Source organism: Lampris incognitus, chromosome 5 (assembly GCF_029633865.1).
Source record: "Lampris incognitus isolate fLamInc1 chromosome 5, fLamInc1.hap2, whole genome shotgun sequence".
Taxonomy (NCBI): domain Eukaryota; kingdom Metazoa; phylum Chordata; class Actinopteri; order Lampriformes; family Lampridae; genus Lampris; species Lampris incognitus.
Window position 1 is genome coordinate 14496664 of NC_079215.1, and position 26345 is coordinate 14523008.

At 44.6% G+C, this 26345-nt stretch overlaps 1 protein-coding gene across 1 annotated transcript in view; it reads right to left on the minus strand.

Annotated features, from left to right (window-relative positions):
- Nucleotides 1–3813: 3813 nt before the first annotated feature.
- hhip (hedgehog interacting protein) overlaps nt 3814–26345 on the minus strand; it is a 42482-nt gene continuing 19950 nt past the window's right edge. Inside the window, exons 5-13 of the mRNA XM_056280204.1 lie at nt 25706–25857; nt 24067–24240; nt 23779–23922; nt 22774–22892; nt 20910–21033; nt 19902–20047; nt 17833–17914; nt 7368–7516; nt 3814–7027 (exon numbers count right to left, since the gene is read on the minus strand). Coding sequence (XP_056136179.1) covers nt 6831–7027; nt 7368–7516; nt 17833–17914; nt 19902–20047; nt 20910–21033; nt 22774–22892; nt 23779–23922; nt 24067–24240; nt 25706–25857 — 1287 coding nt within the window. The 3' untranslated portion in view covers nt 3814–6830. The remainder of the gene's footprint in view (nt 7028–7367; nt 7517–17832; nt 17915–19901; nt 20048–20909; nt 21034–22773; nt 22893–23778; nt 23923–24066; nt 24241–25705; nt 25858–26345) is intronic.

Here is a 26345-nt window from a genome sequence, read left to right on the forward strand (position 1 = left end):
ACAGCCAAAAAAAGAGAGAGAGGGAGAGAAATGCTGGGATAGAGTGGTGGAGTGAGGAAAGAAGAGCGATATGGAGACAGATTACACAAGAACATGATAGTGGAGGAAATGAAGCAAAGGGAAAAGGGAGGGATAAGAAAATGTAGGGTAAACTGCTGCGGCGGGGAAATGAGCTGAGGAAGAGTGAAAGCTCGAAGACAGGGGAGCAAATTTAGACAAGCCAGAGAATGGCCACACTTTGTTTGCAGCAATGGCAAAGCACCAGATCTCATTGAAAGTGATAGAAAGTGACCCAAAAAAAAAACAAAAACGCAACAGCCTCCCATGTTCCCAGCCAAACCGCCTCCAAGGTGGTCGATGAGCATGGTTTGTTTTGATACGTGATAAGCCATGGGTTAGTGAGCCAGAACAGAAAAGACAGCAGCACTGGGCTGGTCGAAACGCGTGTCTTCATTAGTCACTGGTCAGGAACCGGGGAAAATGAGAATTCAGCCGCCTCAGTCATGCATTACAGCAGTAGTGCTCACTGAGTCAGCCCAGAGTAAACACATGAAGTCATAGAATACACCACGCAATTAGGGGTGTGACAACACCAGATATACAACCAGGGGATTGACAAGCAGGCACACACACACACACACACACACACACACTCCCATTCACTTGTTTACACAAGCCAAATCCAGTGTTCTCACATAAATCAATACAGGGGAAACTGGGGAGGCAATACTTCAGTCAAGAGTACAGACCGCTGCAGAAATATGTGGATTTTAATGCACTCATATGGATTACTTACCACCGCTCCCCAGCCAGGATCACTCAATGACAGGACCTCGTGAATTCATGTATTGCAGTGATTTAAGAGGTCCTCTTGGTATTGAGAAAGGCGGACGTACAGTTAGATCACGTTGGAAACACTGAAACAGTTGTTAACGGGGCTGAAAAAATCAAGTGTATTTTATTTATTTATTATTTTCTTTTAGAGAAGTCAGATCAGGCTTACGGGGATGTCACGACAATCAAAACATGGGCGGGAAGGACACTGGGCAAAGCAACTGTAATTCTTCATTATAGTAGTTATTGTATTGTATTCATAACGCCTCCAAAAGACAACAAGTGTGAGAAATATTTCATTCCCCCCCTTTCCTGAAATCCCTTTTCCTTTATTAAATGTGCAGTCGGACAGACATATGTTATTATTTTACTACGTCATACATCTCGTGTGCCATGTCCATACAGAGACAGGAGTCTTTTTCTGCATTTAGTGCATATTAGAGTGCACAGATTTGAAGCAAGCAGACAATATAGCCAAAAAGAAAAAAAGAAAAAGAGGTGTTTGTCCATTGTGTGTGCTGGCAAGGTTACATTCCTTTACTATACAAACACACACCTGCTACGAAGTCCAGTGGAGAAACGAAGGTCACCGATACGGTGCTAGACCAGTATCGAGCCCAGTGCGGACAAAACAGGGTACCTGCTCAGTACAGTGTAAATAAAGACCTGCTGGCTGTTTTCATCCCACTAAAAGTGTGAAATAGATGGATGAATCGTGCTAAAACGGTGTTTTCACATTCAGCTATCGTGCTGTCTAGGGAAGTTAGTTTACACCCACAATGCAATATTTCAACAACTTCCATAAAAAATATTAATGGCGGGAGCAAAGTTTGTGGACAGAAGTGTACAAAATATATTTAGTTTAAGTATTAGCACATCTTTCCCCCTTTTTCCACCCAGTTGTACTTGGCCAATTACTCCACTCTTCCGAGCCATCCCGGTCACTGCTCCGCCCCCTCCGCCGATCTGGGGAGGGCTACAGACTACCGCATGCCTCCTGTGATACATGTGGTAGTCGCCAGCCACTTCTTTTCACCTGACAGTGAGGAGATTCGCCGGGGTGACATAGTGCATAGGAGGATCACGCTATTCCCCCCCCAGTTCCCCCTCCCCCCTGAACAGTTGCCCTGACCGACCGACCAGAGGAGGCGCTAGTGCAGCGACCAGGAAACATACCCACATCCGGCTTCCCACCCGCAGACACGGCCAATTGTGTCTGTCGGGACGCCCGACCAAGCCAGAGGTAACGCGGGGATTCGAACCAGCGATCCCCGTGTTGGTAGGCAACGGAATAGACCGCCACGCCACCCGGACGCCTGTATTAGCACATCATAAGTCTGGCTTCATACGATCCAACGAGTTGCCCTGAAACGTCCCCTCTCCAAGTCGAACAAAAGCATTACATGTTTGAAATAAGAGGAAAACATGTCCTACGTCCCATTTCTATATATATAAATGGGAGGTTCAGGCCCACACGGGTGCAGCTGACATGCAGCGTGTTTCGGGGGGGAATACTTTATGACAAGGCACGTCTGAAATCTGGAGATTGTTTACCTCTCGTTCAACAGTTCCATCGGTCACACTCCGGTTCCCGCTGGATCCCGTGCTGCCTCGGCCAGATCGTCCTGTTTTTAAGTAAGTTTGTTAATGTCTGCTTCCCACAATATGACAGCGAAACTTCCCAAGATCCGTCACAGCTCTTAGGTGCGGTAATAAAGCGTGACTGATTAGAAACAAGATTCAATCCACAAAAAAATTATTTCCAGTTCAATCTGGGTTAAATGGAAGAATGATGTGTGCGATGTCTTTTTTTAATCACAAGGCCAATTTTTGTTTTGGTTTTTTTGCTGCCCTCTGCGTCCACTCGCGTCACCCAATCGGTATTGCCTGTGCAGACGCTTTCGCTCATGTATACAGTATTATAGCATGCACTTCCAGCCATCTCGGCCCTACAAATATTTGGTATACAGGCTCCTCATGTTTATTCAAAGTACTAGGTTACACTGTTTGGGAAAGATAGCCAGACAAGGCCCCTTTGGGAAGGAAAAAGAAAACTATTCCAAATGAAAAGTAATGATTCATGCCACAGATAGTGTATAAACTCAAATATACGCTGGATGTTGAAGTACTATTGGCCAGTTCCACTTTATGCAATTTTGATTGGCTCTAAACAGTGCACAGACAACTTAGTATTGCGTTACTCTAAATAAGGTAGTGTGCGTGTGCGACTGTGCGCACACGCATGTGTGACTGCAGTGAGGTGGGTGGTCTCGATTTACTATCATTATACAGCGCAAAAGCTTGACTGATATTTTCTGAAGGAAATTAATATTGCCATTAGAGATAGCTGTTGCATGCGGGCCTGTGGGTTTCGCGTGCATGCGTGCATGTATATGAAACGTCTTTATAGTTCTGAGGTGGGCGTCCAGATTTCCACTTCAAATGGGGAACGCGGGCCAGAACCTCGTGCGATTACAAATCTGCGTCATGAAACATTTTTTTTTTCCTCCCATGGATGCACATTAGTGGAAAAACATGCAAATTTCCCTCTACCTGCGTTTAAGTGGTTGCGAAAACAAAAGCAGCCCCCTCGCCCAATCTCTTTGTTTTTTTGACGTCAGCCTCGCAGGCAAGCTTTTCCACTCCAGCGAGGGGGTGGCGGGGGGTGGGGGTAAAGGGAAAAGCTCGGGCCTGTGTCCACTTTGGCCCCGGTTTAAGCCTAAACATTTTCTCAACATCTCTCCCTGTGCTCTTCACCTGGGCGGAGGGAAAACCATCAGTGGAAATGTGGCAGCCTGGCTTACCAGAAATGAGACGGTTCCTCGCATGCCGTCATGACCGGGAGACGGGGTCACTGCAGGCGGATGCCGACTTTTACGTTTTAATTATCACACCAGTTAGATCCCCCCCGTAACTTGTTGGGAGGTTTGGCCACTGTCAACAGGAAATCGCACAGAGGAGGCGATGCGGTTACTTCAGACATGCTATAAACTTTAATAGACATATTGATATTTCTTATAAGAAAACAACGATATCCCTAGCTTTATTTACAATACATGAAAAACATAAAACAAAAAACACATAAAAAATCACGTACAGTACAATGGTAAAAACAAAGTAAAGAACTTAAATAATTATTTTATTTGTGTAACTACTTAAATAATGAAAATGGTTATTCTATTCACACCACGCCGTCTCAGCAGCTACAATGCAACTTTCACATTAAGTGCTAAAAAAAACGTATAATTTCCACTTTACAGCATGAATTCCACTTTGACTCATTAGACCAGGTAGAGGTTTATTTCAGCAAACAAACAGGGGTGAAGTGGAGGTTTAACAACAAACGCGACTGTTGTCATTTTACTGATAGCGTGTGTCCAGAGGCTTTTCGTTTAGTCATGCAGACAGTAAAACATTTTTTACCCGAGCTAAGAGAACGTGGGGAGGAACACACGAGGGATGTGGATGTTTGCCTTGTCAAAGCCATGCTGAACACAGTGGCTGGTGTTCTGCTGAGATTCATTGTGGAAATCCAAAACTGGCAAACAATCAGTCAAAGAGGTCTTTGTCAATAATCAGGTGACTCGTGTTTGTGTGTGCGCATGAGTGATTATCTACGTGCATGTATGTATGTATGTATGTATGTATGTATGTATGTATGTATGTATGTATGTAGGTAGGTAGGTAGGTAGGTAGGTAGGTAGGTATGTTTGCATGTATGTATGTATGTATGTATGTATGTATGTATGTATGTATGTATGTATGTATGTATGTATGTATGTATGTATGTATGTATATTTGCATGTATGTAGATTTGTATGTATGCATGTATACATACATACATACATACATAATACATGCATGCATGCATGCATGCAAACTGTGTGTGTGTGTGTGTGCGTGTGTGTGTGTTTTGCAGGTATGTGTAACATGTTTGTATGAACTTCATTTAAGCATCTGAAAAGAGACAACGCATTACCGTTGCTCCAGATGATACCAGACTAAGGGAAGATGTTTCATCTTCCTTTCCTGTTCAGTCCAGCATCCCACAATATACTGATCATAATGTAATGTTCAGTCTTGAAGACATCTCTTGAGTTCTCTCTTGGACTCGGCGTCAGACGGAAACGCCGCATAGATCAAATCTGCAATCTGGCTATGAGCCACCTCAACACTTGGCTTGGTGAACTGCCTGAATCATTGATGGAGTCACAGTAGAGACACATTGTGACCGTGGTAATGACACGTGTCAGGGAAGGTCCTGGATGACCTTGTCCTACTCTTCCCAACTACAATACACAGGCAGAGACGTGCACTACATTTAACACTGAACGAAGTGGGTAAATTATGTGTGTCTTCAAGTGTGTGTGTGTGTGTGTGTGTGTGTGTGTGTGTGTGCGCGAGATAGTTGGTCGGGGGGGGTACGCGTAAGAAAAGGAAAAACAATGAAATGACATGAATTTACAAACTTATTGTAAAACTGCCCTCTATAAACACCAATCTCTCCCATATATTATTACGCTTAAAAAAATAAACCTTCCTCTATGATAACAATAGTATCGCTAAAGTATTTTGTGTAAGCTAAGTAGTACTTAGGTCAGCTCTATAGGAAATATACATCACCGCGCTCTCTCTTCCCTTTGTAACATGATACTAGGCCACGGTTAAGTATTTCAGACAATGGAATTTTTTGTTGTTGTTTTTTGTTGTTGTTGTTTGTTTTTTTTTACACCATATCTCTGCATTAATGTATGTGTGTGCGAGGTTGAAGTTATTGTCGTCCTGTCCCGATAACTGCTCACATTCATTTCGATTTGAACAAAATGAATGTATAAAAATACAGTGCATGGGAGTTGATGGCTCCATTCAGAATGTGTGAAACCAGCTTTGACAATAGAAGTACACTGTACTCAGTAATTTCTATTTTTTAAGGTAGTTGTCAGTCCCCCGTTGTGTATCCGTTATGTACATTGATAACGTGAGTGTTTCTCAACACATACATACATATACATAGTATGTATGTGTATATATATATATATATATATATATATATATATACCACTATAGCTTTTGTGACTGTGCCCACATACTAAATCTAACCTCAACCTCAGAGTCATGAGACAACATGGTTTTATCGCTCCTATATTAGTGCCTTTAAAATAGTATCGCACAAATGACCGAGTGCTCTATATGACATGCCATAATCATATACTTTCTCAACTTTCTCAGTATAAATGTTTAACTGACGCTGACAGGTTGTGTTCCTTTAAAATCTGTGTATATAGAAGTCGTTTAGCTTTATTTCAAAATGAAGAAGAAGACGAAGAAGAAAAAAAATGTCCGCACAACTTGAGTTCTTCAACTCAAACATCCCCACACTTTTGAATTATTAATCCTTAGAGAATTACCGGACAAGCTCTGCCCCGAAATGTCTCTAATGTCTCTCTCTCTCTTGCTCTCTCTCTCTCTATCTCTCGCTCTCTCTATTTTGGGGTCTTCTGTAAGGCAACAATTCACCCAGAGAACATCCAAGCCTTGTGCTAAAATGGCCGTTCCTGTGGAAACTCTGGGTTTCCTCTGCGGCTCAGCAGGAGTGCAGTTCTAAAGTGAAGTCAGTCATGTACAGGCGCTTCTGAGTGAAAGAGGAGATGCCTTGTTTGAACCTCCATTACTAGGCCGTGCTTGTCAATCATCTCGCTGCTGTCTGCAGGCCTCTTGAAACGTGGACTTGGCTTGGATGACAGCCACGGTATTCAAGAGCAAGTAGCTTATAGGCAAAAGGGGAAGAGTTTGGCGTGGTGACGTAGATGAGAAATAGTCCGATTGGGGTCCCGGGGTGTGTATCTGAAATGTATGTAGTATATATGCATGGGCGGGTGTGAGGGAAGCTGAGAGTCCCTGTTCAGGACAACTCCTCAAGAGTCTGCTGGTGGTGATAGGTAGATTTGTGTCAAGTTGGTGGGTGGCAGTGGGGAGCAGACTCCCTCTCCGAACCCCTATACGATATAGGTGGTCAGATCCAGCAGGTACGAGGTCATGTCTATTATGTGGTCCAGTATGCCGTCTTTCTCCTGGTCGTTGGGCATACCCCGTTCGCCCTTCTCACACTGCGCTCCCGAATAGCCGCTCTTGCACAGGCACTTGTTGGGCTCCACACACACTCCGCCATTGCGGCAGCCTGGTTCACATTTGGCTATGGTTAAAGCGAGAGGACAGGGAGAGAGGGGGGGGGGCAAGTTAAATGTAAAATTAAGAACACACTAGTGGAAAAATAGTGAACGGTGGACTCATTTTATGGAACTCAAAATGGCAAATGATCAAATAAAAAAATTAGTAATTAATCATCAAGGGATTTATGTGTGTGTGTGTACTTGTGTGCATCGTGGGTGTTCCTGCATGCATGTGTGTGTTCAGTGCATGTAATAAAACTATTAATACAGCATGTGCTTCATTGACAACAACATCCACTGTGCACTTTGAAGACATTCATTGAGAGTGGTTTTATTGGTTCCTAATGGCTGGGAGATGCTCACCAACTCTGCAGAAAGGTCCCTCCCAGCCCGGGCTGCAACAGCACTTGCCCGTAGGTGTGCAGTGTCCGTTTTTACAGTTCCGGGAGCAGGCGGTCATCAGCAGCTCTGGTGGCTCCACCTGCCGCTGACACTCTTTAGGAACCTGGGGCCTGCAAAAGTGGTAGAATAACAGATTGAATGTAGATTGACAGTGACTTGACTAAACCCAACCGGGGTACCTAAGCACACAGTTACCCCCAAAAACCTTCAAATGAATTGCTAACATTAAATTCAGGGGTGGAAACTGTAGAAAAAATGATCAGAGAGCGTTCGAGTTATCAAAACCTGTTCTTGTGATGATCCTTAAGAAAGCCCCCCCCCCCCCAAAAAAAATAAGAGAACATCAATTTTTCCAAGGTTGTAAAACAGTCAAGCGATCGTATTATTTTCTGGTTTGAGATTCTTCATGCTATCAGAGAGTGAAAAACAAGAGGTAGGATGTGGAGAAATAGATCGCTTGTGCAACTTCTCTGGCTCGGAGGCAGTCCTCAGAGTAAAGTCAGCCCTCAATCACGGATCAAGACGGCTGAAGCGTCCCCATCGGACTGTATCTTATTCAACCAGAGAGGGGAATGGGGAGGTGATCGGTGAAATGTCTTTGGGAGTAGAAATAGGGAGGCGGTAACGTTCGAAAGGCCAGTGAACTAAGGGGCAGGAAAGCGTAGTCAGTTCTACGCCCAAGTCCCGAAAAGGGCATGTTAGTTTGACAACTGGACATGGAAAAGGGATTAAAGTGCTAATCTATTCTGGAGAAAGTTGACTAGCAGAGTATGAGAAAAACGAGATTTGGTCATAAACCTCGGTTAAATCCACGAACTCCCGATAGGGTCTGGCCCAAGACTTTTAGGTATAATAAATAATACCACAGATCTCTTTTTTTGAATTCCCCCCCCTCCTTTTTCTCCCCAATTGTACTTGGCCAATTACCCTCCACTTCCGAGCCATCCCGGTCGCTGCTGCACCCCCTCTGTGGATCTGGGGAGGACTGCAGACTACCACATGCCTCCTCTGATCATACATGTGGATTCGCCAGCCGCTTCTTTTCACCTGACAGTGAGGAATTTCGCCAGGGGGACGTAGCACGTGGAAGGATCACGCTATTCCCCCCCAGTTCACCGTCCCCCCTGAACAGGTGCCCCGACCGACCAGAGGAGGTGCTAGTGCAGTGACCAGGACACATACCCACATCCGGCTTCCCACCCGCAGACACGGCCAATTGTGTCTGTAGGGACACCCGACCAAGCCGGAGGTAACACGGGGATTCGAACCGCCGATCCCAGTGTTGGTACAACAGATCTTTGCAAGTCATTTGGAGGGGGGCAACTGCTAGATATAATGTGTGAAAAGAAAACACAGTAAAATGAGATAGCTGTAGATAAAGAATAATGTTAATTCATTCTAAATAAAACTACTGTTGCATGACAAATATTTTTGCCATAAATTTCCCATTAAGTCTACTGGCGGTGTTCTCAGCAGCTAATCTGTGTTAATGGCGAGGTTCTCCATTGACAGGTGGGTATACACAAACAGACGTGTTTCCCAGCGCTGTTATCATAGCGGGACACTGTCGTGGCAATTGTTTAATTCCATTCTGACAATAATTGAGGAGCCAGACAAAAATCTCTGGCACACAAAGCACAGATAGATAGCAGTGTGCAGGGGCCCTCCCCGGGATGCCCCCCCTCCCTTTATAGTAAGCAGGTGTGCTCCCGTGGGGGGGGGGACTATAGGGCAGTTGTCTCCTCCTTATCTCGTGTTTTCCAGCTCACATCTCACCAAGGCTGTTCCTCCAACTACTGTGTACAGACTGTGTACAGACTGTGCTGCTGTCCGTGAGCTTCTCATACATTCATCTGCTATCAGCTAACAGTTAACAGTGGGCTAATTATTTGTTCACACGGAGAAGACACTTTATAACGCTACCTTTGTTCTGTTACACATGAACTTCGTGCATCTATCTAAGAAATATAGACATGGTGCATGGTCAAAGATTAAAAGTAAGCAAACATCATATATGATGATATGGCAGACAAATGACCTTCACATAGACTCATAGAGATGGCTGCTGGACAATTGAGGAGCTACTTCCTTCTGTTATTTTTAAATTTTAATCATGCAATTATCCATCCATCCATTATCCGAACCGCTTATCCCGCTCTCAGGGTTGCGGGGATGCTGGAGCCTATCCCAGCAGTCATTGGGTGGCAGGTGGGGAGACACCCTGGACAGGCCGCTGGGCCATCACACAGGGCCCACACACACACACACACACACACACATTCATACCTAGGGACAATTAAGTACGGCCGATTCACCTGACCTACATGTCTTTGGACAGTGGGAGGAGACCGGAGCCCCCGGAGGAAACCCACACAGACACGGGGAGAACATGCAAACTCCACACAGAGGACGACCCCGGACGACCCACCAAGGTTGGACTACCCCTGGGGCTCAGACCGAGGACCTTCTTGCCGTGAGGCGACCACGCTAACCACTGTGCCACTGTGCCGCCCTCATGCAATTATCAAGTAATTTATTCATTTAAAGACTTTCACTCTCTTGCTGAGAGAGTCCTAGTCATAATTACCCCACCTTCCCAATCCTGAGCATTTATCTCTACCATCCAACTTTAGCGAGCTTTGTTTTGTTTTTTTTCTTTTCAGTTTTTTTTTCTCCGCCTTATTTAAGTCTTGATGAATATAGTTTTGGACAGACTTTTGGTAACGCTTCTCAACAATTTCAGATCAAGCTTCTTCTCCAACTTTCTTGAAAAGTCTGAAGTCCAAAAGAGAACACCAAGTATGCTGTTTCTTGTCAACTTGACTTGTTAGGGTTAGCATAATGTCACATACGCGCAGCTCCCATATACACACAGTCATGCAAACACACACACACACACACACACAAATACACACACATTCCTACGCTACATCTGGATAGCCTGCACACGAAAAAACACATATTGTGATAATTTCATATCAAGACAAACATCCACACACGCACATCACCAAATGGGCTGTAGCAGAATTATTTCATATCACGCTCTGACAATCTGGAACTAATCTAGCTGGTGCATAGTGAGGTTCAAATGTGAAATGCTTCTTAGCGCCTGTTACCCACTTGCAAGTAGTGTCTGTGTGTGCGTGTGTGTGTGTGAGAGAGAGAAGGAAAAAGAAAGATGGAAGCAAAAACAATCCTGTTGTGCTAAGGTAAAAGTCTAATGAGGCAAGACAAGTTCCATAGATTCTGTTGACACAGAGGGAACGCATGCACATGTGCGCACAAACACACACACACACACACACACACACACACACACACACACACACACACACACACACACACACACACACACACACACACACACACACACACACACACGAGGTAACTAGAATCTAGTCGGTGGTAGTGCCGTGAAAACTAAAAGGTACAAGTATGAGCAGGGTGTGTGTGTGTGTGTGTGTGGCTGTGTGTGTTTGCCCATGTGTATGAGGTTGTGTTTGTGTACACAGTGATAATGAGACCATGGGAGAATAAACCCCATCAATCACTGCTGTAGCGAGCTAATGATCAATCTGCATGAGAGAGAGATGAACGTGTCACTGGAGGTCTTCTAGCTACTGACAGAACAGAATTAAAAACTACAGTATGGGCGACCCCGAGTGATCATCTCTGCATGCAGTAGCATCATATATGGCCGGGGTCTTCGCCAAACGACGGATAAGTAACAGGGGCAGAGATTTCATGCGGCAATAGGTACGCCAGGGTATGTGCATGTGCGGCTGCATGCATTTGAGGGTCTCTAAATCCTGTCCTGACAGCCACATTAACTGATGGCGGTATGTAGGCAAGACTGAGAGCGAGAGATATGGAGAGAGAGAGAGAGAGAGAGAGAGAGAGAGAGAGGGGGGGGGGTAAAGAGAGGGTGAGAGAGAGAGAGAGAGAGAGGTAAAAGAGATGTAGAGAGCGAGGTGAAGAGAGAGAGAGAGAGAAAGAGAGAGAGCGTATGTGTGGGTGTGGGTGTACGTGTGTGTGTGTGTGCTTTCAGGGAGGGGGCGATTCCCATGCTCCCATCAGCACCCTACTCCAGACTCTCTCTTCCCTTTCCCATCCGTGTCGGCTTTTGTTATGGCAGGCTGCATGTAGTTAAAAAAAGGAGCGAAGGAGGCAAGGGAGCAGAGAGAAAGGGAGATGGAAAGAGAGAGAGAGTCCCTGGAGGATTGGGGGTGGGGGTGGTGGTGGTGGTGGGGGTCTGTAGCTAACACTGTTAATAGCAGGCAGGGGTCAGTGGCGCTACTAAACAGCCTGTACTACTGCCAGGGTGGCTGTGAAAACAGCACCTGCTGGTCGCACCACTTGACAAAAGCAGCTGGGTCAACAGCCACTGTGGGAATTTATCAACTTTGGGAGGGGTGCATGTGTGTGAGTGAGTTAGAAAGACAGGGTTGGGGACACGGTGAGAGAGAGAGAGAGAGAGAGAGAGATCGATGACAAGGAGAGAGAGAGAGAGAGAGAGACATACAGAAAGAGAGAGAGAGGGAGGTGAGAAACAGCGATTAAGTTAGGATGCTTATCGTAAAAAAAGGGAAAAGATGCGACTGCAGTGAAAAGGGAGACGAGGTGTACCTGAGCACGCTAGCTCGGGGGAGCCTGGGTGTTTATCCACGGCTGGGTGTGAAGGGCCGGCGTTCTCAGCGGAAACACCGCGCTCGCTCGCTGCTGTCGCGCGGCCAGGAGAGGCTTTACACTCACTTTTCTTAAGACGGACATTTATTTAGCTCACGCAGGGCACTTAGGGATGCTTCACATTTCAGCTCTCTGGCTGGATTATGTATGCTCAAGATGAGATGTGAGGTTTAAAGGAGTGTCGTTAGGTTGTGCGTCTGTTTTTGTGTGTGTGTGCGTGCGCGCGCGCGCGTTTAGCTTGTTGGCTAGCACGTCTGTTTGATTGACATGAGGTATATGTGAGAAAAGGGCCGTGGAGTGGTGTACATTGTGCGCCCTAACAATGGCTTAATCAAACGGCCCAGTGTGGTCTCTTTTGCTGTTTTGTCATCTGACTCCATTGTTTGGGGGGGGGCCTCTTTTGTAGCTTCATTCCTTGTTTTAATTGTGTAAGAAATTTACTGTGTATTGTAGAAGCCGGGGCTATTCAGTGCGACTGGCAAGCAGCTTTGTCAAGGGGAAGGACCACAGTAGAGAAGTAGGAAGATTTAGGAGGGCAAGGGGAATAAAGGACGGCTTTTTTTTTTTTTTGCAGCATGCTGGGAGCTAGCGTACCACACGCTCACACAGGCGCACACATGTCCGTGTGCACGTGCGCCCACCACCCACTCGGATAGCAGCTATACACGCAAGACACACAAAACGTGTAAAAAACGGCACATACAGAAAAACACACTCCCGAACACACACGGTACCCTTCCCCAGGTTTTTGGACGGCTAATGGAGTTCATAAAATATGTCTTAAGCCCTGTTCTGACTGTTCAAAGCGCTTGCCTACTGTGTTTAAATTGGGCCCGTCCGCAGCTGACAAAAGCCAAACTGGTTAAAAAATTACTTTTAACGGGCGGGCTTCTATTTCCCCACCTTCTCAGATAGATATCGCCGAGACTAGAAAGCCAAAATACTCGGCACTTCAGAAAACAGCTGGAAATTTGACTCCTGACATTATGATTTAGGATTTCAACAAAGGCAAAGCTACGAGAGCCCGGTCCAACTGCGGTCTGAAGGCAAAGAGGGCCCGTTTCTCTCTGTTATCATAAACACCGTGGCCACGATGTAAATTTACTATGCGGCCCTGTGACGTGCAGTCACGGCGAGCCTGAGACAGATCCCTGTCCCGTACCGTGTTATCGCTGTTTGTTAGTGTGTTCCTCTCTCCAAAAGAGAGGGGTCTCTCTTGTTTTATTTATTCCCAGAATAAATAGAAAGCTTTCTCCGTCTTTACAACTGCATGGTGCAACTGGGTTTTCTACACAACCAGATTAAAAAGTAGCTGCACTGCTGCCGCGTTGCGTCAGCTAGCTATCTGAACCAGTAAACCGCAATTTCAGTGAAGTCTCAATTGGTTTGGGAACCAGTTATATTGTTCTTGTCTGTTTGAATGATATACGGGGTTAAATCCTTCAGAGCAGTAGTAAATCAACCCCTATTGATAGGGGATGATGGAGATGTTGCAGGCTCCCCCTGCGTCGGGCACACACAAAGACTTTTCACAAAAACCACAAAATAGGACAGACACGCTTACACACATGCATATACGTACACATATGCACACAAACATACACACGCGCGCGCACACACACACACACACACACACACACAGGAAACAAACAAAAAACACAAACACACAGTGTGTGTTCCAAAATGCATGGTGGCCTATTTATTATTGGAGGGGTACTCCAACTGACAAACAAATACTTTGAAATGAAGTCATTTGGCCAGGACATGTTTACGCAAACACTGCTAAAGTCTCTACCATTCTCTCCAAGAGCCCTCTCTTTCTTCCTATGTTCTCAAACACACAAGTGATAAATTGGTGGGATTTGAATGGGGTGGGTGGCCTGGTAGCTGCCGAGTTTGCCCCCTCCAACCACAGGGTTTGAGCCTGATCCCCGTGCAGCCGTACTTGTCTGCAAGTATCCTCGGGTACGACACCTACCCGTATTAGCTAGTCGGGACAGCAAAACGATATTTTCTCCCTGGCTCCATTCGTGTATGTCAACACCGAACAGCGAAAACAACAACACAAATACTTCTGTGAAGACTCTCGGATACAGATGTCCCCACAGTACGTCAAAAGAAGAGGGAGGACCGCCCGACTTAATAACGTGCAGAGGTCAAACCTGTTAGCTACCCCCTTTCAGTCCCCCTTTCGCACCCGCTTCACCCTGCCGTAACAAGATCCTAATAATAAAACTGGAGTGTGTAACAAGTTAAGGCTCCAACACCACAGGGTCTACACAGACTAAACAAGCCCAATAGATGGTGGAAAGAATTGTTCTTCGGGAGAAATGCGTCCAGCAGCCACGCCAGAGTACATAAATACTGAGTGAGCCACCGGGGCCCCTTTGAAACATGTGTGATGTAATTAATTGAGTTAAGACTTGGGTGGCACTGTCATCACCTAGGAATAATTAACTGGGAGTATTTTACTGTTGTAATTCTGAGGCATCCAAATGCTCCCTCCTTCCTTCTTTCTCTCTCTCTCTCAGTCGCTTGTCTTTCTTGATCAGCCCTGACCAAGCCGGAACTAACGTTATAATTCTGAGGCCCTTGTAGACTTGCCTGCAGTAAGTAAATTCAATTTGCATTTGTTTTGACATGAAACACTTGAAAACCTTAATAGAGGGGCCTAACCTTGCACCAAGAGCTTCATCTCTGCACTTCATTTGAGTTTGATGGCAAGAGGACAGGCAGGCAGAAATGCGGAGGTTAGAACTGAAACAGGTTAAGCAATTGATTTGAATTACAGCGAGTTGGTTAGCTTTTGTTGAATGTTATTTCTTTACTTATGGTTCGATATATGCTAATATATCCGTCCTTCGTTGCAAGGGTTGGCTTCGAGCAACATACGCATATTTCCTGGTACATGTCTAATGTTTTTCACATGAGCTGGCTCGACACAAACAAAAACATTTTAAAGATCCATAATTACCAAAACTGATTTTATGGTTTCTTGCATATGTGAGCGATTATGACACCAACTCACAACACATTTAAATAATGTACAGTTGGGCGCAGCGATAGCTGGGCCTACCTCTGGTCAGCAATTAAATCCACCTGTGTATCCCCTAGTATTCTGTGTTACTCCGGCCTTTCAAACCGTGACAAAAAATAGATGAAAATCTTCGACAAAATATTAGGTGAGTAGAATGCACACCATTCTTAATGAATTCATGCATGTTTATATTTGTGCATATTTGTGCTGTTTTACAGAATTTTGTCCATACTGAAAAAATACAACACAAACTAACACAATACGCATACAACTCCCACCGCCAGAACTGCTGTTAATCCTCAAATCTCTCTCTGTTTGGCTGCCTCCACAGAAACTATGTACTGCATTATATTCTTTTCTTGTACATGTGTTCTTACATATGTTCAAATAAACCTAAACTGGAGGTCTTTGTGCTTGACGACAGGTGCCTTTGCGTTTTCTTTACTTTCGGCGGTATAAATCCTGCTGTCAAATGTTCCGAAAATAACCAGCAGGCCATAGTTATGTTACCAGGGCGAAGTAGGCAGCTAGTCAGTGTTGCTGTTAGGAATACCTTACACTAACATTTTGAAATGCTATGCTTACTCTCCAGTTTCTGCGCGGAGTTTGTGTTGGCCACGAGAGATGGTCATGTGATGGCTTGCCGAGGGGGAGAAGAGTTCTGGTCTCAGTGATGTGTTAAGGGAAAAGAAAGGAACAGAAAAGAGGGAATTGAGAAAGACAGGATCTTGCAGTAATTCTTTTCTTGGAACTCGACTACCATAGGTCTATAGTTATGTGTGTGGGCAAACTGCACACGTAGGGCTATATTTTTATAAAGCTGGCACGTGGGCATGTCCAATATATTTTCGGCAATTTGGTGACCAGAGACACAAGTGCAACCCTTGCGCAGTTGAAATAGGGGTTGGGTTGGGATGAAAACATTATAAGCAGTTAGAATCAGGGCAGGCTTTGACTTGGCCAATCAAATCAGCTCCACTCATAACATTTAAATCTGCTGTGGTGTGGCATATTGTCATTTCCGTGATGGATGAAGAGGGAAGAAAGCCTATCAGAATGGCTTGCCATTCCTCCTCTGTCAACTGGATGAATGAAATCTGGTGGCGGTAAATTCTTTCCCCATTCCCCCGCCTTCTTCCAGTTATATACTCCACCCTTGTAGATCGCAACTAGCACAAAATATACGCAATACGCAAAATGTACACAATTTGTAGCAGCACACAAGGAGATCATTATTCATCAGCCTGGCGATTTAAAGTTATCTGGTGTCCAATTTTCAGGACACCAGATAACTCAAAAAGTACCTTAAGGGGTTGTCATTTCATGCACAAGCCTACAGAGTTTGGCAATGGACACAATAGTTTGGTCTAGAGCCTGACATGGAAGTGGCTTTTCATGTCCCATGAAAATCCTTTGACTCACTAAAGAAATTCTCCTGCCCCATCCACTCATGGCATTGATTGGGAAATCGAAGCGTGTCCCATTGGAATTCCAGAGCATTCTCAGCCAGATGTTAGACTCGAGTATAGACAGTTTGTGCATCCTAATGGCTCAGACAGACATTCACATTGCCAAATTAGGTGGAATTTTCCATGTGTCATGCGTGAGAACTGTCTGATTCACATCAAATTCAGCAGCCACATATCACCATTTTCTCTTATTAATTTGTTGGGAATGTTACTTTTAGTTCGTTGTTGCTTTTGGTTTATTGATTGATTTCAGTGTGGTGAAATGCACATGAATTAAAACCTGTTTGGATAGAGGCTCCCGTGCAGCCTTGCCTAGACTGTTGCACAAAAGTAGCTCACTGATCCTACGTCTTAGCTTAGACGTGATCTGAGCTGACGTACGCATAAGTGCAATTTCTTGGACACCAGAATTGTACTGTACAGCAGACCTGCATAAACAAACTCCCAGCTGCGCCACCCCACCCATATTGGCACAGGCGGGTTTCTTTCGAGCCATAAAAATGACCAAACGGACGCAGACGGGAAAAATTCATGTTGCGCCCAAGGAAACTGCCAATCAGCCTGAGTTTGCATCTCCGCTTTGCCCTAGCATGAAAATGGAGTTCAAAATCTCACTGAGGATCGTAGGTGTTGTCTGAATGCAGAGTAGAGCCAGTGTGGAATAGTTGACATGGAACTAATTTAATGGACTTCATTAGACCGTGTACCGTGTACACATTAAAGGGATCGCTAGAACTCCTTTTAACATTGTGTAGGAAATGATGAATAAATTAAAACCACTTTATTGACATAGTATTCTTACAATAAATTTGTTCTCTGCATTTAAACCATCCTATTGTATAGGAGCAGTGGGTAGCTGCAGCACCCAGGGACCAACTCCAGTTCTTCTTTCCATTGCCTTCGTCAGGGGTACAGGCAGGAGTATTAACCCTTACATGCATGTCTTTTGACAGTGGGAGGAAACCCACGCAGACACGGGGAGAACATGCAAACTCCACACAGAAAGGACCTGGGACGGCCTGGGGTTCGAACCCAGGACCTTCTTGCTGTGAGGCAACAGTGCTAACCACTGGGCTCCCGTGCTGCGGCATCTAAAAGACTCCACGAAAGACTCCAGTTTATGATCAAAACCATCATAAAGTATAACAGTAAAGTATAAGGCAGAGAGAATATGAATCACTTAAAGTGCCTTTAACCTGCTCAGGAATAGAGAAAGAGCAGCAATTCCTTGTACCTTTTAGGGTCCACCAGTTTGTAGAGTTTCCCACTGTGTGACTGTGCCATGCTTTTGCTGCTTGCCAGTATGTAGACCTCACCTGTAGGAAGAGGAACCAAGACAGGAAAAAAATAAGCCATTTGCAAGACGTACAGTACATACACTTTTATATACACTGCATATCATATAATTTTATATACTTTCATACAATATCTGTTTCCAATACTAAACTTTTCTGTGAAAGAACACCTGTTGACCCCTCTTGATAAATGCAATTAGCAGACGATGCTACGCTTGCACTCATCCGACAAGAATGGAAAAGAGCGACTCTGAATGAAGCCTCTACAGCACTGCATTTGCGTTTGATTCAGTGGGTCAACGAAATTACTCATGACTGGGAACCAGGCGAATAATTTAATGAGGAACAAATCCTCAGGAAGGTTCCATAAAGGGACAAATTGTAAACATATGTTTGTGGGGGCCCATACTTTGGCATATAATCCTACGCCTGAACAATGCTTGCATCACTTGCAAATCATGAGCAAATGCTGTCACTTTCAAGTTTCTCTTTAAATGATGACCTCAAGATAGGGTAAGACTAGAGATTAACCATCTTTGATGCCTGTATAAGCGATCCAGATGATGTGCCGATTTTAAGCAGAATAATAGGGCCCGACCGTCAATACCGGTGAGGGGTAATTTAGTGGATCATTGAATCCAACTGGGCAAAATATGCTGTGTATTATGATTAAGCTCACCTCCGCTCACTCCACCTTATCTAAAAGGTGTATCGCCCCAGCTAAATAATACTGAAAAAATAACACATCTCAACCCTTATGCAAAACACCATCTCTATGTAGGTGGTCAGATACAGTCCACAACTGTGTCCTTTGAGTGTCAGTGCTATTTTATGGAAATCAATCCAGAGAGAGGTACGCAAGGTTTAATATCCTGTTGGGAATGAGCCATAGAGGTAGAGTCACAGGGGTCTTACTTCTCTTGTAGCTTTTAGTGTGACCTCCCGTTAGCTTGTTGCTGCAGAACTGAGCTTTTTGACCTTGTCCTAAAGTGATATTCCCGGTGTCGGTGTAAAACCCTACGATCGTCTTGTGAAACAATTGAGCGAGGAATGCTACACAAGAGATTTTTTTTATGTAAATACATGTACAATGGCTCCATATACAACGCCCAATATCTATAAACAGTGTTTTTCCCAAAGTTTTGAGATACGTCATTTTGCGTAAACAGTTCTCTCAAGATGGTTCGGTGCTCTGACAACCAACTCTGAGCTCAGAAGATTTGTTGATACTTAAACTGTCACTCATTTCGGCAGATGGAAAGAGAGAGCGAGTAGGAAGAGGAAGAGAAAGGTTGAGAAGGAGGGTAAGGAAAGAAAGAGAATCTGTAAGAAGTAAATAGCATTGCATTTTGTCTTGATGCACGCTCAATAATCCAGATAAGAAAATGAAAATCCACGGTTGGTTTCGGTCGTTGTACATCTGTCGCCATCTTACAATGCTGTGATTGCAACGTTCCCTTATCCTCTGTGAAAAGTACACATGGCCATTGAAACTCTAGTTAATGGTCACCCCTATATTTGCATATGAAACCGGTCGTTGGTTTCGGTCATTATGCCACTGTATTGTTTATAAGGGTTGGGGATACCTGCAGTCAGTTGAGACCGAAGATGTCACTTATGCCCCTTTTCCACTACGTGGTACCGGCTCAACTCGACTCAACTTTTTCGTTTTCCATTACCGGAAAGTACCGGCATTTTGTTAACTGTTACCATGTTTTTGGTACCATCTTTGTCGAGGTTCCAAAAAAACTGGAGTGGGTACCAAAATCAATGCAGACCAGCTACACTGAGGGGGTACTGTTACAGTAATGGAAAACGACACTCTGCGAGTCGAGTTGAGGCGGTACCATGTAGTGGAAAAGGGGCATTAGTCAAGTAATGAAACGTATCTGTCAATAAACATATCCAGAGGAACTGATTCAACCTTCTTTGAGCATTGCATTTTCTGCCAAAATACAGGGTTCAAAATCTTTGGTATCTTGGTGAGGCTAAGCTTTGCCCTACTGACCCAGTTCATCCTCTCCAAAGCCCAGGATGTGCCCCACTAGCGTGGAGCCGCATGAGTTGGTTGAACCCAGACATAAAGCTTTCTCCTGCCAGTGTTCACTGCCAGCTGATGTGGACGACGGGGACTTCTGCAGGATCCGTAGGTTACTGAAACAAGTAAAACACACAGCACATGTCCATTCTCCATTATTCCGACCAATGCAACATAGTACATAATGCACCTTTTCTTAAACTCCTAAATTATTAGCATCGTTATCAGTTTGTTCCCTGCTACGTTCCAATAAGAACACAACTTCAACTTGCTGTGGAACAGCCCATTCTTCTTTTCCATCCCATGGTTCATGGGGTGCCATCCAAACCTTTAAGTTCTTTCATTTAAAAACAAAATGTCATACCAGAACCTTCACTCAGCCACAATATGCCACAAGCCCACAGCAAGACACAGAAACCTTAACCGCACAAAATTGTGAATACAATGCCAACTTAGCGTACTCCTCACACCGCTATTTATTTCCTTTGTTTATACTAGCGTCAGTGTTTGACATCGGCGAAGTAGGATGAATTGCAAACCAAATAAAGTGTCAACTGCGCATAATAGGATATCTAATCACCATTTACGATGAATGAGCTAAGCTTTAGTGGTGACAGCAACATATTATTACCATGTTTTCCACGTGTGTGAATGGAGTGTCGGGTTTACTCTTGTATACGCCAAGACAAGAGAAAGTTGACAGTTTTACAAAAACAGCCATTTTTATCCAAGTGGGAGTGAAGATGTTTGCACGCTTACCAACCAGCTCATCTTGAGTGGCAACGTTAATGACAAAATGAAGGGGCTATGATGCATTAATATGTGCAATAAGTTCCTGGGTTTCAAGATGTCACGGTAAATAGGCTGTAGAGGTGATTGAGATTTTGTGTTGAATACGGGCCTTGTTTTTCAGCTTTACATAGTTTACTATTCTTTCGCACTATTGGAGAGTATCGGTCATGCGTATTTCTTACTCACCCACTTTTGTCTCCAAACACGTAATTTCCGTAGAGTCTCCTAGACTGGCAACCTCTGTAGATGAAGCCCCCAACAGGCGCTGCCCCTCCGCTGGACTGCAGGTCATAGATGGAAGGCTCATTTTCTGATAAAGGACCAGGGAAGAGGTATAGTTGAACTACTGTGTGCTATAAGCACCGTTAGCACATACCCAGTTGTCATGGTCCACCTAACCAATCGATGATGACATGGGCTAACTAGAGACATAGCACTGTTCTCAGTCCCTTGTGATATGGTAAGTTATATTTAGGATCCAATGAGTTGGTTAAGACCTTAACTTGATTAATGCTGTGTCTGGACCAAAAAGGATATCCACGTTTGCTACAGTCTGTCCAGAGGGTATTAGCACATAGCTATATCCATCCATCCATTATCCAAACCGCTTATCCTGCTCTCAGGGTCGGGGGGATGCTGGAGCCTATCTCAGCAGTCATTGGGCAACAGGCAGGGAGACACCCTGGACAGGCCGCCAGGACATAGCTATATGTGGCTCTAATTAGTGGAACTTTGCATTGTTAAATACTATACCTCTATTCAAATGACATGCCAGAACACATTTGAGGCTGCTTCCAGACGTGGATCCTCAAACTTTTTGTTTTTGTTTGTTTTTGGAATTTTCCCCCTTTTTTCTCCCCAATTGTATCCGGCCAATTACCCCACTCTTCCGAGCCTTCCCGGCCGCTGCTCCACCCCCTCTGCCGATCCGGGGAGGGCTGCAGACTACCACATGCCTCTTCCGATACATGTGGAGTCGCCTGCTGCTTCTTTCCACCTGACAGTGAGGAGTTTCGCCAGGGCGACGTAGCACATGAGAGGATCATGCTATTCCCCCCAGTTCCCCCTTCCCCCCCGAAACAGGCGCCCTGACCGACCAGAGGAGGTGCTAGTGCAGCGACTAGGACACATACCCACCCACGGACATGGCCAATTGTGTCTGTAGGGACGCCCGACCAAGCCGGAGATAACACAGGGATTTAAATCACCGACCCAAATGTTGGTAGGCAACAGAATAGACCGCTATGCTACCCGGATGCCCCTCAAACTGTTTATCAGAACTGTCGCTGAGTATATTGACAGTGTACTATGCGATGTGCTGTATCTGTGAAGGTCTTTTGGTGTGCTGCTTTTGCCCTCCGTAATCACTGTGGGGGTTTAGTTAGTCCAGGTTAAAGGTAATCAGTGGAACGGATGACACTGATGTGGAGGGACGTATCAAGGTTGAGTTATCTGAAACGAATAGCAATTTGTTATATGTGAGGAATTGTAGGCTAACAACCCTGCTGGTATTGATTACTCTCAGCGTGCTCAATATAGAGAATTGGGCCCAACTCAGCTGCGTTTTCAACAGTGCTAACCCATCTTTTAGGCATTCATTGTTGTTGACAGCTATAAATAAAATTCATGGACACAATCTCACATTCCATTGGCAACTTTCCACAGTGCATGGGAAGAATCTTTTTAAATCACAACATTTTTACATCCAAACTTGGATGTCTCAGCATTCAAACCAGTGTGTTTCAGAACATATTGGATATAAGCCATATACCACCTTCTTACAACATGAAAGACATTTGTACAAACAGATGTCATTTTTTAAGCATAAGTAATATGAAGGTTTATCCAAAAGGATAATGGATTTTTCGTGAGATTCCATAACACTTTCTCAAGCTGTGGGGACATGAAACAAAAACCAAAGGCCAAAAAAAACAAAAAAAGGTCAAAACCTAGTTATTTGAATTGTGAGCAATATTACCTCACGAAATAATAAATTCCAGACTCGGTAAAGTCGACATTTTTGGACAATTTCAGGGCAGTAGGACCTCACCGTAATCTTTTCCCATCACAATCTCCAGTATTCTGCCGGCTGATGTGTTCTTCCCGCTGGCATCTGTGCACAGGATCAGGACACTGCCATTATCCATTTGATGGCGATCCACGGCACACCTGCAATACAAACGATGGACAAAAAATGTTGTTGTTGTTGACATAAGAAAAGTAAACCGTGTGGTAGAATAGCAAAACAGTAACACATTTTAATGTTATTATAACTTTAGAACCTTTTTTGGGGGGGTTGGCATTTCCCCCCCTTTTTCTCCCCCAATTGTACTCGGCCAATTACCCCACTCTTCCAAACCATCCTGATCTCTGCTTGACCCCCTCTGCCGATCCGGGGAGGGCTGCAGACTACCACATGCCTCTTCCGATACATGTGGAGTTACCAGCTGCTTCTTTTCACCTGACAGTGAGGAGTTTCGCTATGGGGCGTAGCGCATGGGAGGATCATGCCATTTCCCCCTCGACCAGGCATAATTGTGGACGTAAGTTACGTCCACAATTATGAGGATGACATTTATCCATGGTAAATCTTGCAGGTGTCGTGAAAAATGTGCCATTGTCAATAGCGCACGCCAACAAACAGGAAACTGGTATGACCGCTGCAGTAGAAACCGGAAGTCAGTGGACTACCGTTATGCCCAGAGCCTATTGTGTCTGTAGGGACGCCCGACCAAGCTGAAGGTAACATGGGGATTTGATCTGGACATCCCCGTGTCGGTGGGCAACAGAATAGACCCCCACGCTACCCGGACTCCCCGGTGGACATTTCATTTTGGAATAAACTTTTAAAGGTATGTTGCAACAGCAGGTTAAAAGGTGATCGATCAGTTGATTTATGAATTAGTAGAATTTTGTGTAGAAATTATTTGTATTAGTCAGGCTAAGGCACAATTTTTATGGACTGAAAGTTTTTTTTTTTTCATGAATAGACATACCACTGAGCTCTTTCATGTGATGGTTTTTGTGAAGGTATCCTACCAAACGTTTCACTGACCTGCCTGGATCGTGCAGTCCGTGAGCAAAGATTTCAGGTGGCTGGTTGGTGCTGTTGAAGTACGGATTGTTCCGAGGTATGGAATATGGTGCAGTACAACAGTCTGTGTCCACATCCACCCTTAGGACAGATCCTGTGAAATCACTGCATTCACACACATACACACAAGCAGAGATACTTTAACAATGGTAAGAACTGGGATTGCACCCCTAGAGAGATGTCTGATCTCCAAACTTGAGTGGCTAAAATCTAGCCGTGAGCCTATGGCCCTTTGACCAGTTAGCTTACCTGAGGCCGTCCATCTCCTCCATATCATCCAGGGTGATCATGCCATCACCCAGGAAGATATGCAGCAGGCCGTCGGGACCAAACAGCAGTTGCCCCCCTAAGTGTTTCCTGCGTAGCTCCGCCACTTCCATCAGCACCCGCACTGTCCGCATGTCCACCTGGTTCGGATTTTTTCTGTTGGGACGCACAACACATAACTGATATAGATACATGGAAGTGTGGTTGCTCACACTGTCACTGAGTCCTCCGGTGAGCGGCCACAGTAGTATATCGGTGGCTAAAACAACATCCCGATGGAAAGAAGAACTGGTTGAACGCTAAAACGGGGACATGTCAAAGCGAGTTCAAACTTAATACAAGATGAGTTTACCTTGTCTGGAGACATTTACAAAGAATTAGTTTAAAATGCCCGTTGTCTGGAGACATTTACATAGAATTAGTTTAAAATGCCTGTTGTCTGGAGACATTTAGTCAAAACCTGATGTGTGTTAAAAGCTCCCATCATGGCTGGTGTACAGGGTGGATCGCTCGGGCTGTAAACTAGACTTTGAAATGTTTCACAATTCCAAGTCCAAAGTGAGGATTTGGCTTCATAGTATCAGCAACAAATATTTAATGATGTGTTACTTTGGGCAAAGTATTTAGGTAAAGAAAGTTCTGAGTGAAATGGCTTGCCAGAGAAAAATGAAGTCTCTTACACTGGAAATTGTAGTAATAGCTATGATGGAATCTCATAAGTAAAGTCTATACGCCGTAGTCAGCAAGACAATATACCGAGACTATATTTACTATTGGAATAATGAAAATTACAATGGGACCCATTAGTGTGGAAGGATCGTATGTCTCCATATGTCATAGTGAAAGGAGTGTAAAGTGTCTAAATAGCAGTCATCATAGGAGACATGTTATAATTATACTGTCATTACAGTTTCTATGAATACAAATATACCCTTGTCAGCGAAAAAACACAAAAAAAAAGCCGTTGCGTGAGGGAAAATTGGGTCAACGTGGCCTACATTTCAAACCTACGAGGAAACCAAAAACATCAATTGTCATCTGTGGAAAAAGAAAAGCAGTTCTTCTAGTGTGCCTTTTGCTCTTCTAAGTGTCACTAGTTATAATGGAAACAGTGGATATGCTGCATACATGTCAAGTCTCAGTTGTGTCAGATCATATTGTTGGGATTACGGCTGGCGTTATTGAAGACAGGGAAGTTGTGATTTTGTTAAAAAGTAAATTTCTGGAAAAAAAAATTTTCCTCCATAAATATTGAAGGATGCCAAGCTTTGAGCTTTCTTCTTGCTTTCTGTACCTTGCTTGTCTTTTGTTTTTCTTATGCAATTCTAAGGCCTTTAACAGTTTAGTAAAGGTCCTCATTGTTTAGGCAGATTTTACGAACTTTTGTAACTTTTTATTTTAAACTTGAAACAACCATAACTTTGCAAAGCTAATTAACCAGTTAAGTTTCTTTGCATTGTTTAAAAATAGATGCCACTTATTCATTTTTTCCTTTTTTTATGGTAATAAGTCCACATTATATCATTATCATGTCAATATTGCAGTCATAATATTTTGTTTTGGTCTAAGCCGGTGAGCAGTCCATATTTTGTTCAGGTCTGGCACCGACCTCTCTCATTACCTGGAAATGGTGTATTCAACCACACGGAGAATGTGGTCGTGTGGTCCAATGGCCCAGCGTTCCTGGTTGGTGGTGTAGGAGACATAGAGCTTGCCGTTCTTCTTGTAATTGGGGTGGAATGCGAGGCTTAGCAGGCCCCTTTCATCTCCGCCCTGCAGTCAGATGAGGAACACAAAAGATCCAGGAGTTAATTATGTCCCTACCCAGCTTCTGCTGGGCTGTGTGAGGCTGAAATCAAAGCCTATCCATACCCCCCCCCCCAGCCCCAACCTCACCCCCGCCCCCACGTACCCGGTTATCTTCACCATCATCACCATGACCACCATCATTACATGCACCCCTAGTGGCCGACACCCCACCCCCACACCTTGTTTTATTCTTCCAAATTTCTAATTCACTTTTTTCTTTATCCACTTCGTTTTCCTTCATGCCCCTGCTTTTCTCTCGCTCTTTCAACCCCAGCTCCCCCGGTCCGTTCCCTCCCCACCATCATCCTTGACTATACCATTACCTACCATTATAAAGCATTTGACTCTGGGCAGAGCTGAGCCCCCTCTATAACCCCCGCCCAGTCTGTCTTCTCTCCAGCCTGGTTATGTGCGCTTGTCCTCAGGGTCGGGGGCCCCTGTGACGCCCAGGC